Raw genomic sequence first — 12,914 nt, forward strand, 5'->3', positions numbered from 1 at the left:
TAATTCACATTTGATAATGTAAAATTTATCAGGAGAGAGCAGCACAGTAAATATCAAATCATCGTACTTCAACGCGCTCAAAGTGATGGAAAAGGGAAGTTAGATGGGATAGGTGTGATGGGAAAGAAGTGAGGACTAGGTAAAGGTGGTTGTGACCTTATAACAATCACAGTGCTATAAAATACATCCTTTACAGTCTAGATTAAGATCTGCAGTTCCAATACACTCTTAAGCATAGGGTCCGTTTTGCTCTGTTAATTATTCCTATGCGTAGAGAACATGTAAAGTCTGGTCTACGTTTCGACCCCCTGGTTGACGGGAAAGTTAAATCCTCAGGCTGGGGTCTTCTTCAGGACAAGGAGAAACAGGAGCGCCTATAGACAATAATTATAGAATGAATGTATCATATTGTGAATAAGCTCAAATCGTGCACACAAGTAGAGCTTTCCGGTTAAAAATGCTTACTTATTGTGAGGCCCTTGGGTGGCCATTGTCATAGGACCGTCAAAGGTTCCTTCCTGGTTGTAGTTGTGCAATTATCTAGAAAGGAGTACGTATAACTATCAGGTATTGTGATTCGCGTGTACATAAACAGATTTATCAAGATAACCTAAAGGGGTACTTACTGGGAACAGGACATTTCCATTTCAAACATCATGTTGTTACAATGGTCGCACCAAGCCAACCGCTGTTGCAGTTTAAGAATCATACAACCCACGTGGTTCTGTGGGAAGAACAAAAGTCACAAGAGCCAAAAGTTAATGGCCATTGTATGCAGTATAGAATAACTTTAAAGAGTATTTTACATGGGACAAGGTCATGATTGTGTATATAAATGGCTAGGGATATTCAAAAGTAGCATGGGGTAAAATACTTCGAAAATAAGGGAATACCAGTCACCAAGAAAGTTGGTGAAAATATATTGGTGCCGGGGCTGTCTGTGCAACCATTAATAAATTAAGTGCCTTCGCGTGATCGCCTTACACAAAACGCCAAGGGGAGAGACTCGAGCAGTGTCTCACTGCGTCCCTCCGTGGCGCCGAGGGTTCTGTGGTGTTTAACAGACTCGCTCACCGTTGGTTTACTCCGTGAGAACTGTCTCCGTGAAGCTGCCTCCTCGCTGTCAAAGCCGTGAATGAATGGCCGCGAGGTGCAGCCGCTGGATACTTCGGAGGGGCTCGCCCGGGCCCGGCCAATCAGCATGGAGCGTTTCAAGACCTGCGCTGTGCTCGGATCTATCTAAGGGGTTTTCTATCAGGGCCGATCTCTCGACACTCGGATCTTTTTAAATCGGGACAATTTAGATGATGCGTCTGGACATAAATGTGTCGTGGAAGGAACCAGGCAATGAGACAGTGCCTAAGTTTGAAATTAACCCGCTAATGCCATTATTTAGTTGAATAGTTCAGGGATTACATCCAGCATAAGGAAGGGTGTGTTTGAGATATTGTACCACCTGCATTGGAACAATGCGATGGTTGTGCCGGACACAGTACATACATCAGGAACAATGTCCTGCAACAGTCTACCCAATAAGTTATCAGTCACAGATATATACATAGTTACAGAGGGTACTTGTTCTCATTTAAAGCGGATGATATTTGCAGTTGTTGGTTACAGAGTACATAGATATAATTGGTCATGCATCACTGTATGTGCTCAACTGATCAGCGCCATTTGTGAAAAGGTGGCATCCAATTCATTAAGGCCATTTTGTACAGAGTCCAGAGACTGCATCCATTTGCATTCACGTATATTCAAAACGGAGTCCAAATCACCACCCCTGGGACCCAGAGTGATACTTTCAATAATGACCCATTTCAGAGATTCGGGTGTGTGTGTCATTGCTAGAAAATGTTCAACCAGGGGTGCCCCTGCTGTTTGACACCTTATTCTGCTGCAGTGTTGTAACACCCGGTTCTTTATCTTTTGCTTAGTTTGCCCTATATATATCAGACCACACGGGCAGAAGATGGCATAAATCACTGCATGGCTGTTGCAGTTAGTCAACGTCTTAAGATTGATAGTGACATTGTTGTGGGTGATAGTCTTTGTTTCCATACACATGGAGCAGGCTTTGCATTTGGTGCATTTGTAGTTACCCACGACAGGGGGTAAGTTCCACATAGTCTGTATACTAGGTGCAGGGGGTGTGTCTAGCATTGAGCGAACAACGTAGTCCCGGATGTTTTTAGCTCTTTTGAAAGCATGCATCGGAGGGTCCGGTGTTCCTATCACCTCTGAGATGATCCGGTCCTGGGGTGACAGTAGGGATTCTCTGTTGCTGAACCAAGCCCTCTTGCGGGCTCGTTTGACCAGCCTCTTAGGGTAGCCTCTATCAATCAGTCGAGAAATGAGGTCATCCGACTCGGCAAAGTAATCATCCTTCCATGTGCAGTCCTTCTACTGTATACCACATTATACAGGAAGCAATCAGAGCGCAATACCCTACTGAGATATTCAAGCCACCACACCAGGGCACTAAGAGACAATCTCCCATTCGGACAGTTCCTCCGAATCCGGAGGAACTGCACATGGAAGGATGATTACTTTGCCGAGTCGGATGACCTCATTTCTCGACTGATTGATAGAGGCTACCCTAAGAGGCTGGTCAAACGAGCCCGCAAGAGGGCTTGGTTCAGCAACAGAGAATCCCTACTGTCACCCCAGGACCGGACATCACCTGAAGATAGGATGATATGTGTCACGACGTACTGTAGCAGGAGCAATGATATCCGCAAAATCATCAATAAACATTGGCATATCATCTCAGAGGTGATAGGAACACCGGACCCTCCGATGCATGCTTTCAAAAGAGCCAAAAACATCCGGGACTACGTTGTTCGCTCAATGCTAGACACACCCCCTGCACCTAGTATACAGACTATGTGGAACTTACCCCCTGTCGTGGGTAACTACAAATGCACCAAATGCAAAGCCTGCTCCATGTGTATGGAAACAAAGACTATCACCCAAAACAATGTCACTATCAATCTTAAGACGTTGACTAACTGCAACAGCCATGCAGTGATTTATGCCATCTTCTGCCCGTGTGGTCTGATATATATAGGGCAAACTAAGCAAAAGATAAAGAACCGGGTGTTACAACACTGCAGCAGAATAAGGTGTCAAACAGCAGGGGCACCCCTGGTTGAACATTTTCTAGCAATGACACACACACCCGAATCTCTGAAATGGGTCATTATTGAAAGTATCACTCTGGGTCCCAGGGGTGGTGATTTGGACTCCGTTTTGAATATACGTGAATGCAAATGGATGCAGTCTCTGGACTCTGTACAAAATGGCCTTAATGAATTGGATGCCACCTTTTCACAAATGGCGCTGATCAGTTGAGCACATACAGTGATGCATGACCAATTATATCTATGTACTCTGTAACCAACAACTGCAAATATCATCCGCTTTAAATGAGAACAAGTACCCTCTGTAACTATGTATATATCTGTGACTGATAACTTATTGGGTAGACTGTTGCAGGACATTGTTCCTGATGTATGTACTGTGTCCGGCACAACCATCGCATTGTTCCAATGCAGGTGGTACAATATCTCAAACACACCCTTCCTTATGCTGGATGTAATCCCTGAACTATTCAACTAAATAATGGCATTAGCGGGTTAATTTCAAACTTAGGCACTGTCTCATTGCCTGGTTCCTTCCACGACACATTTATGTCCAGACGCATCATCTAAATTGTCCCGATTTAAAAAGATCCGAGTGTCGAGAGATCGGCCCTGATAGAAAACCCCTTAGATAGATCCGAGCACAGCGCAGGTCTTGAAACGCTCCATGCTGATTGGCCGGGCCCGGGCGAGCCCCTCCGAAGTATCCAGCGGCTGCACCTCGCGGCCATTCATTCACGGCTTTGACAGCGAGGAGGCAGCTTCACGGAGACAGTTCTCACGGAGTAAACCAACGGTGAGCGAGTCTGTTAAACACCACAGAACCCTCGGCGCCACGGAGGGACGCAGTGAGACACTGCTCGAGTCTCTCCCCTTGGCGTTTTGTGTAAGGCGATCACGCGAAGGCACTTAATTTATTAATGGTTGCACAGACAGCCCCGGCACCAATATATTTTCACCAACTTTCTTGGTGACTGGTATTCCCTTATTTTCGAAGTATTTTACCCCATGCTACTTTTGAATATCCCTAGCCATTTATATACACAATCATGACCTTGTCCCATGTAAAATACTCTTTAAAGTTATTCTATACTGCATACAATGGCCATTAACTTTTGGCTCTTGTGACTTTTGTTCTTCCCACAGAACCACGTGGGTTGTATGATTCTTAAACTGCAACAGCGGTTGGCTTGGTGCGACCATTGTAACAACATGATGTTTGAAATGGAAATGTCCTGTTCCCAGTAAGTACCCCTTTAGGTTATCTTGATAAATCTGTTTATGTACACGCGAATCACAATACCTGATAGTTATACGTACTCCTTTCTAGATAATTGCACAACTACAACCAGGAAGGAACCTTTGACGGTCCTATGACAATGGCCACCCAAGGGCCTCACAATAAGTAAGCATTTTTAACCGGAAAGCTCTACTTGTGTGCACGATTTGAGCTTATTCACAATATGATACATTCATTCTATAATTATTGTCTATAGGCGCTCCTGTTTCTCCTTGTCCTGAAGAAGACCCCAGCCTGAGGATTTAACTTTCCCGTCAACCAGGGGGTCGAAACGTAGACCAGACTTTACATGTTCTCTACGCATAGGAATAATTAACAGAGCAAAACGGACCCTATGCTTAAGAGTGTATTGGAACTGCAGATCTTAATCTAGACTGTAAAGGATGTATTTTATAGCACTGTGATTGTTATAAGGTCACAACCACCTTTACCTAGTCCTCACTTCTTTCCCATCACACCTATCCCATCTAACTTCCCTTTTCCATCACTTTGAGCGCGTTGAAGTACGATGATTTGATATTTACTGTGCTGCTCTCTCCTGATAAATTTTACATTATCAAATGTGAATTATGCTTTAAGGCAACTGTGTAATTCAATGAAGTAATTGAATACTGTATCTTAGATGTTTGAATTGAGAGTTACTCCATACAATTCGGGTACTCAATGACTTGAATTGGGTACTTAAGCAATAATGTGCTTGAATAATGAATAAAAAGTGAAGCACACTTTGGATTGAGCAATCTTTTGCTTCCTACATAATTGTATGCATATACTACATTGATTGTTTTTTTGAATCTATAGACCTTGACCATTACTATTGTACCTACTTTTACTGACCCAGGTCAAAGAGTTTTCAGGGTATACCCCATTGTAACTCAATATCTTATTTCCAGACTTCAAAGCGTCCAGGCGGCAGCAGCCAAACTGGCTCTCTCTCGTGAGCGAAGATCCTCTACCACTCTTGCCCTGGCCGATCAACACTGGCTGCCTATACATCAGAGGATTTGTTTCAAATCCCTATGTATTGTCTTCAGGGCAGCGCACGGGCTAGGCCCCCGACCACTCCAGAACAAATTCAAGTGGTATAAGCCCACCCGGTCCCTTCGATCCGCATCTTAGGAAAGCCACCAGTGGGGGACGAGCCTTCAGTATAGCCGCGGCCCACCTATGGAACGGCCTCCCCATCGACATCAGAAAAACAAACGAAATTATGACCTTTCGTAAAACGGTGAAGACATAGCTCTTTCCCAAAAAATCCCCAAAAAATTCACCAAAAAAAATAAATAATAATAATAATCTTATTCGATCAGCACCATGTCCACTGTCCTCTCCTGTCCACACTGAGTTTTTAGCTATATGTACTCAGCGCCAGGATGCCCGTAGGGTTACAGAGCGCTTTACAAATGCTATAAAAAAAAATAAAAAAAAGCCGGGCTGAAGACGGCTGGAATGCCAGAAACCGGTCCTCGGAAGCTTATTTCCGGTCCAGGGAAGGCATGACTTGGCAGTTCGGGCTGGACTGTTCCCACGAGGCACAGGGTCAGACTGATTTGCATATAGCCATGTCTGAACTGGGGTGGCAGAGTGGGCTAAAGAACGGTGATGGATCAAACCCAGATCTTTTGACTGGGTGTGAGTGTTTGATTGGTCAAGATGCTCCGTCCATCACCACCCCCTTTTGTACCGCTTTGGCCGCCATAAGTGTGGCAGGGTATGCTCAGACGTGAGTCCCTTGCTCACTTTGCCACTGGATTCAAGCAAGCTGGGCTGAAGACGGCTGGAATGCCAGAAACCGGTCCTCGGAAGCTTGTTTCCGGTCCAGGCAAGGCATGGCTTGGCAGTTCGGGCTGGACTGTTCCCATGAGGCACAGGGTCAGACTGATTTGCATATAGCCATGTCTGAACTGGGGTGGCAGAGTGGGCTAAAGAACGGTGATGGATCAAACCCAGATCTTTTGACTGGGTGTGAGTGTTTGATTGGTTCAGATGCTCCGTCCACCACCACCCCCTTTTGTACCGCTTTGGCCTCCATAAGTGTGGCAGGGTATGCTCAGACGTGAGTTCCTTTCTCACTTTGCCACTGGATTCAAGCAAGCCGGGCTGAAGACGGTTGGAATGCCAGAAATCGGTCCTCGGAAGCTTGTTTCCGGTCCAGGGAAGGCATGGCTTGGCAGTTCGGGCTGGACTGTTCCCATGAGGCACAGGGTCAGACTGATTTGCATATAGCCATGTCTGAACTGGGGTGGCAGAGTGGGCTAAAGAACGGTGATGGATCAAACCCAGATCTTTTGACTGGGTGTGAGTGTTTGATTGGTTCAGATGCTCCGTCCATCACCACCCCCTTTTGTACCGCTTTGGCCGCCATAAGTGTGGCAGGGTATGCTCAGACGTGAGTCCCTTGCTCACTTTGCCACTGGATTCAAGCAAGCCGGGCTGAAGACGGCTGGAATGCCAGAAACCGGTCCTCGGAAACTCATTTCCGGTCCAGGGAAGGCATGGCTTGGCAGTTCGGGCTGGACTGTTCCCATGAGGCACAGGGTCAGACTGATTTGCATATAGCCATGTCTGAACTGGGGTGGCAGAGTGGGCTAAAGAACGGTGATGGATCAAACCCAGATCTTTTGACTGGGTGTGAGTGTTTGATTGGTTCAGATTCTTCGTCCATCACCACCCCCTTTTGTAACGTTTACCATAGAGAGCACATGCATTTTACAATGGACAGCAGTGATAAAGTGCCCAGAGTACTAAAACCACCAACACCAGGTCAGAAAAAATACCAGTAGGAAGGCAAAAAGTTCAGGGATAACCGTGCAAAAATGGCCAAGTCTAACAGTTTCTGACAATGGTGGATTCATTTAGAGCATTTGTAAAACAAACTGGCATGACACACAGAACTACGTCTTTGCATCACCCACAAGGGAATGCAGATGTGGAACGCTTCAACAGAGTCATCAGAGGCACTATTGAATTATCCAACAGAAATGGTATGCCGTGGGAGGAAGAGGTGAGGAAGACGGTGGCAGCATACAGGTTTGCAAAAAGTGCTAGCACGGGACATAGCCCTTTTGAACAGAGGAGGAGAAGGTCAGTTTGCACCACGGACAACATGGGTTGGTTAAAAACCACTACCAGCTGGTCAGCTGAGGCGGTGAGGAAGTGTATGGTGCGAGGACAAGAAAAGTACAAGCAGAGATAGGACTTGTCTAAGGGGGTGAAAAGAGTGGATCTTAAGGTAGATGCGAGACAAAATAGCCCTGGTAATGGGTTCATGGCAACATATAGGCCATTAATGACAAGTATTGACTTAGTAAACTTTTTTGACTTTTGCCTAGTGAAGTTATTTACTTAAGCTTCAGTAAAACACAAGTACCACATAGGCATCTGTAATGCAGACTTCGCTGGCACTCACAGAACTGGCCCCACATTTGCATAAGCAATGTAAACATCCACCACATCAGCAGATGTCATCTCTACATATTGAAAAGAATCGCCGTCATGGTGGTTCCTTTCAATGTCCGAAATGTCTGGTGTAAGGCTACCATACAACCAAACGTTTGTAATGTTTTGTTTTTTCCAAAGTAGGAGTTTGTTTTTGAAAAACAAATAAACAATGACCCTCACACCTTGGGGCTTTTCTCCAACGGTGTGGTGGTCTTTAATGTTTTTTTTTCCTGTCCCTCACCACCAGCTTTTTTCTGATGTAATGGACACGAAAAAAGACGTGCACTGTCCACTCTAAATAGGGTGGATGGTATAAGGTCCTTCCTTCGATGGCCCCGAAGTCATTGGGCCATCGAAGAAAATATTCCCTTGACAGAGTCAATGGGGGCTCCATTGACGGAATACTTAAGGGCTGTCCATCTTTCAATGAGGTGGGAGGAGGACGGTTCGGCAGGGAGAATACTCCGTCGCATTTGCAACATCCTGTCCACCAAACTCTAAACCAGGCCCATAGTCAATTGTAGGTGAGAATTAAAACACAAGCGGTCCATCCCACCGTGATCATCCACCCTGAGCGTGACCAGCAGTTCCCATGAGGATACAATTCAGCAAATACATGCCTTGATTCTTCACCCAATCCGGCCTCAGATAAAACCTCATTATAGAGCGACCTAAATGCTCAAGAAGCAGTGCAGTGGGTGTTTAATGAGGTAGCATTTATCCACAATATAATGTTGCTCTTTCTCAACACTATGGTTCCATAAATCAATGTTTATAGGAACAGGCTGTTACGTTTCGATGGACTGTGACTAGGCGTGCCTTCTAAGTAGTATTCCAATGGTCATAATAAAAGTCAGTGCTACAATATTGAGAGGTATTTTTTTCGAGATAGAAGCATACAGCGCGGTAGAAACCATTTAGAGGAAGCAAAGCTCCCTGTGGCTTTTTTTCATTACAGCTAACATTAAAGAAGAAGAGGAACAGAGTGAATTTCTCTGAAAATTGTTTCCCAGAATGAATTTGTGCTACTTGGAGTATATGAAGACATTTTTGAATGAATAGAGTAATTTAAGATTCTTAGAATCTAAAGAATACGCGGTTCCGTAGTTCCAAAATGCATTAGAATGATGTCTTTCTAACTATATCAAATGCATTCAGTATGGCAATTTCTTCTCTGAGGATTGCTATTGCATCGGACAAACCCCTTGTCCAAAAAAGCTACGCATTCCAGAGAAAAATGAAAGCAGCTGAAGTGGACACCAGAAGTGTCAGAAAATGACTAGTTAATAAATTGAAATGGCTTCTGGGCACCAGTGGCGCTCCCATTGCTGCTGCTGATCCTACCTTTCTTAGGGACAGGCTGCGGCATGGTCATCTTGCTGGCCTTGTTGAAGAGTCTGCGGATGCCTCGGTTCCCTTCCTCGAACTCGTTTTCTTTGATGGTCGCTTCGAGGGCCAGTCTTTCCTGCTCGAGCTTGTGCAGCTCGTCTGTTGGCAGAAGACAGGGGCGTGGTTATTGCTGCAGGCTACAGGCGGTGGAACGGCCTACATATTTCAGTATTCATGGATTTTAAAAACAGTACTGAGCATCCTCGTTTTGTCACAATTAAAAATCCATTAACCATTTGGACTAAAAAGCACAGATTTCAACTGTTAAAAATTAAAGAAATCTTTAAATCCAGTGTACCACTGACTTACCTTTCTGTCATGATAACTCTACACCATTGTGTATTGCTTGTCTTTGCAGCGCTCCGTTTTTATGTCGCTTTCTAACCTGGTTTGTGCTACATGTATTTAAACAGATGTATACATCACCCATACATGCATATATTAATGAAAGAAATGATGTATGGGGTAACGTTCCCACTTATAAAGATACTGCAAGTCACCAAGGAGTTCCATCACCATATAAAGGAACAAGGCTGAAGGCTGAGTTTACCTATAATAAGGTCACGGAACTCCGAGGTGACTTGCAGTATCCTTCCAATGTACTATAGTGGGTACTTGGGAGAGGTGTGGCGCCGCGGCCAGGGCGACTGACGCTGGAATCTGGGGACCACGGTTCGATCCCCGGCTCCGGCGGCAGGTCTGCCCAGCACCATGTGACTCTGGGCAATAGCTCGCTTAATCTTCCCGACGGCCCCCAGCGCCTAGAGACCCTTACGGGTGATTGTGCGCTTTACAAATGTGGACTTTACTTTACTTTATGCAGTATTATTCACGGTCACCATATCGCCCTTCCTACAGACCCGTTAAACCCTCAGTCTGTTGCTCTTTCATATGAAAGAGGAAGGTTGCAGATATGAAGAACGGATGTAGCGCAACATTAAACACACTAAAAAGCAGCTAGATGGTTGTAGCAAAACATTTTTTAGAATCAATTTAATTCAACACATATTTTTTTTAATGCTGTATCTTAGAATGTGTAGAAACATCTAGCAGCTACATAATTTCTTTATTACAGGCGTCTAGGGACGTCAAAATAAATGATAAACGGTCTTTTATACAGAGATTACAGGCTCCCATGTATTATGAACATATTAAGTAGGCAGGGCCATCTAAGACAGAAACCCCCTTCCCCAGCCTGTCTCCCCGCCCCCCAACTCCCCCGATATTACAATTTGAGCTGATAAATGCTAAAAGGATCCATAATCGTTTTTTTTGTCTGGGAAGTTATGATAAAGTAACAAGAAGGAACCTAACTGATATGCACTACTATTCAATCACAGAATACATAAATATATAAGCAAATACACGGTGCAGATGCTGCAAACCAAAACTTGGTCTAATTTGAAATTAAACACTTTTGAACTGTGATGAAGTTTAAATGCCGTATCGCCAGTTATTGATAAGTGAATCATGATGCCGAAAGAGATTCTACTGTGAATCCTATTAATGCCACAGAAAAAGAACGTAGGAAACTTTCAAAAAGAAGAATTCAAGTCTGACCTGAGTAATGCCAACCAGATTAGGCACTGTAAACAGAGGAGGCTAGTGAAAGAAAATGGAGCAGAAGGGAACAAGTGCTTTGATGTTTGCCAGCTAGAACTTTGGATAAATAGGTAGATGAAAGCGGTGGTGAGGGGAGACAAGGGGAGGCTCACAGCCAGTGATTGCCTGACAGTGGGCTGTGAGAGTTCCTGCTCATCCACAAATTATATTTGTTGTAATTAAGGTGACCGTGGATAAGGGGCTCAGTTTGTTCCTGCCTTAATCACCGTAGTTGGAGACGTATTGTCTGCTGACAGAGGGGGCGATAGCTGCAGCCAGCCAGTAGCTTTGGGGGCCCGCTTTTGCTAGCTCGAACCTCAGGGGTAAGAGGTGGTGCGCCGTTGAGGCGTTTTAGAAGGGGCTCTGATGCTGAGGATATATTAGCAGCACAACCATGTAGTGTAGGCACGGTTTGTGATTGGCCCATGGCGGAGACGGTGGTATGGAGGGAGCAGGCTTGGCCTGGTGGGGGTTGATACAGTACAGAGGCGATTTACTGTGTCTTCTCCATATTTCCCTATTCTCAAGGTGAAACACTTTATTAATCAATAAACCTTGTGTCCCTTGACACCAAGTCTGATTAATAATGTATGGCACTTGTGTTGGGAAGGGGAGAGAACGTGTAGAGAGTGAAGGGCTGCAGGTGGGTGCATCAGCTAAGTGCACAATTCAACCTGTTTTCCTTTTACAACCAAAGCTTAAATCTTCACAGCAACTAAAAGTATCAGAGGAAAAGGCGAGCTGCCCCTTTAAGTAGAATAGGCATTGCAAATCAAGCATGCGGTTCTAATCAGCACTTCTTAATGGCCAGCGTTACGCCTAATAGGCATCACGCCCCTGTGCATATTCACCTGCTTTTTAATGAAAGAAAGCATTAGCTCGTGCTGTGGCATATTTATGAGGCCCGCGTCCCATCACAAAATGTTCCAGCGGGATTAGTGCTTTCTCTTAAGAAAGAGGGTGCAGGGCAACCACACACATAGCAAGACATGACTGTTTGTTAAAGTAGGCTGCATGCATGTTCACAGCACAATCTTTCTGCATGCGGATGACGCATACTCAAGATAAAGACATGTACCAAGGGGTGACGACTGCCTGCATGTCAATACCTCACAAACTGCGGTGAATGTTTAGTTAAATAGACAGACCACTCACCACTCAAGAAGGAACCTTTCCACCAGTCCCCATGAGGGATTGTACAAGAGAAAAGCTCAGGCTGAGCTTGTTTTCAGCCCTTGGCTGTTCAATATTCTAGCTCTGCTCTTTCAATATCCCATCTGATGTGCTCTGCTGGAAAGGAACGAGGTAATGTGTTTGTGGAAGTGATAGTCTGTGGTGTTGAGTTCAATGTAATAAGATGTTACTTAATGTGATGGAGGCACTGGGCTGTGTCAGACCCTCTCATTGGAAAGTTACTTCTAATTGCATCAGAGTGAGAGGTGATTCAAAGCTAATCTCCCCTGTCTGGTAAATGACCTATAAAACAGAATCCCACGCAGCAGGGCCTACCGAAAGAAGCAACTATTATATCTCCTGACATTGCAGATTGTTCATATTTCTTTTTTAATTAGACTCGAGTACAATAACATAATGGCTCCATTTAATGGGGGATAATGTTAATCTTGGATGCTCTTCGGTATTAAAGGTTACGTCTGCCTGTTTTTCAGCGCAAGCTATTGCTGAAGTGTCAGGGTACAACATGCTACTTTGTGCAGAATGGCGTTCTGTACCGGATTTTCACCCTCGAGTGAATAAAACTGTATTTGCATTTTATATGTAGATGAGGCCCGGCTTCTAATTCCGATGGTTGCTGCATAAAGTGGATGTGTGGATGTCTCCATGGCTCGCGAGCGCCGGTAAGTGTTTTTACCAGCGGAATGTAACAGAAGTGACATTTCAGGATGATTCTGTACACTAATTTAAGGATGGGACAAATTAATAGACCAGTCACATTTTAATTCAGAAACAGAAATAACAAATCTGTTTAAAATGCAGACTGTGCTCACAGGGTGCGTGTGCTTTCCGAGGATATATCAGAG

The 12,914-nt window shown here is 44.7% G+C and overlaps 1 protein-coding gene across 3 annotated transcripts in view; it reads right to left on the minus strand.

Annotated features, from left to right (window-relative positions):
* SLC12A1 (solute carrier family 12 member 1) overlaps positions 1-12,914 on the minus strand; it is a 425,119-nt gene that overhangs the window by 88,067 nt on the left and 324,138 nt on the right. For all 3 annotated transcript variants that reach the window (XM_078684807.1, XM_078684808.1, XM_078684809.1), the window contains exon 21: positions 9,229-9,372. In XM_078684807.1, coding sequence (XP_078540933.1) covers positions 9,229-9,372 — 144 coding nt within the window. The remainder of the gene's footprint in view (positions 1-9,228; positions 9,373-12,914) is intronic.

The sequence above is a fragment of the Lissotriton helveticus genome, chromosome 3_2 (genome assembly GCF_964261635.1).
Source record: "Lissotriton helveticus chromosome 3_2, aLisHel1.1, whole genome shotgun sequence".
Taxonomy (NCBI): Eukaryota; Metazoa; Chordata; class Amphibia; order Caudata; family Salamandridae; genus Lissotriton; species Lissotriton helveticus.